The 1,386-nt window shown below is 29.2% G+C and overlaps 1 protein-coding gene across 1 annotated transcript in view; it reads left to right on the forward strand.

Moving 5' to 3' along the window:
• LOC106868780 (dipeptidase 1) overlaps positions 1-1,386 on the forward strand; it is a 50,921-nt gene that overhangs the window by 47,904 nt on the left and 1,631 nt on the right. The window contains exon 3 of the mRNA XM_014914198.2: positions 324-456. Coding sequence (XP_014769684.1) covers positions 324-456 — 133 coding nt within the window. The remainder of the gene's footprint in view (positions 1-323; positions 457-1,386) is intronic.

A 1,386-nucleotide genomic window follows, 5' to 3' on the forward strand; every position in this document is an offset into this window, starting at 1 on the left:
CATAAATATATAGGGATTGACAGTAACCTGCTTCTCCAACATGTTGGAGAAGCAGGTTACTGTCAATCCCTATATATTTATGATTATAAATTATTTACCGAAGAAGGTTTTTTTCATACTGAGCTACCCGGCAGAAATTGTTAATTATTAATTTTATTACTAATTGATGATTCCCTGCCCTGCATATCTATATATATATATATATATATAATGCCAGTGCAACACTATAGTTATAAGTTTAAGTTTTCCAATAAGCTTGGTGGGGTGTTTATAAATCCACTTTCACACCATATGTTTCATTTATAACTTTCTTTTTGTCACAGTTTTGGGCTGCTTACGTCCCCTGCGACACTCAGTTCAAAGATGCTGTTACTAAATCTTTGGAACAAGTTGACATTATCAAGAATTTGGTTGCAAAATATCCCGAAGTATTTGAATTCGTCACTACATCTCAAGGTTAGTATGAAAATCGCTAACAATTGGTATTTATTGAAAAAATCGATTCATATTCGTATGAGATAACTTAAAAAAAGAACCCAAAACGAAAACAAAGCAAGACAATTTAACAACTCACCGAAAGATTATTGTATTCAATTTCATCGATGTTTAAGTTCTGAGATCAAACCTCATAGAGATTAGCTTTACTTCCTCATTCCAGCAAGATCAAGAATATCATTACTTGCAATATATTGCCGTTCATAACTCTGTTAACAAAAACTGGCCCCTGTATGTAATCAAAAGAAGCTTATATATATATGTATAGAGAGAGAGAGATGGGGGGGGAGAGGGATACAAATAAGATAATAGTGTTTTTTCGAACGCAGACACGCCGTTAGAACAGCAGAAAAATTGGGTAAATTGCCTATACAAAGCAGAAAAATTTGTATGGGTTACTTATCCAATGTTTCTGGTGTTTTAACGGCGTCTCTGTGTTCGAAAATAAATTATCATTTTATTTGAATCTTAATACACACATTTCGGTGCTTATTATAAAAGACAAATGTTAATTTGTCTATATTTACGTAGGCGTGGATTTATATATATTTTTGAATAGAATTTATTTTCGATAATTTCAATTGATTTTAATCGATTTAAATTTCATTTCTATTTGAAAATTGGTTATGAAACACGTGTAATCTTTTTATTATATTTATCTTATGATATTTACTTTACTTTATATTATACTCATTTATTGTGCTTTTAATTATTAATTTTTCTATATGTGATAGTGGATTTCATCGATGAGTTCTTGAAAATTGGTTATTTTCCCTAAAACTATATATTTATATATACTTTATCTATAAGGCTCAATTCAATATTAATTTTTTATAAATTGATTTTAATTGAGTTTTTTTACCTGTAATTTTGGATTTTGTCCCTAATATT

This window comes from Octopus bimaculoides, chromosome 1 (genome assembly GCF_001194135.2).
Source record: "Octopus bimaculoides isolate UCB-OBI-ISO-001 chromosome 1, ASM119413v2, whole genome shotgun sequence".
Lineage (NCBI taxonomy): Eukaryota > Metazoa > Mollusca > Cephalopoda > Octopoda > Octopodidae > Octopus > Octopus bimaculoides.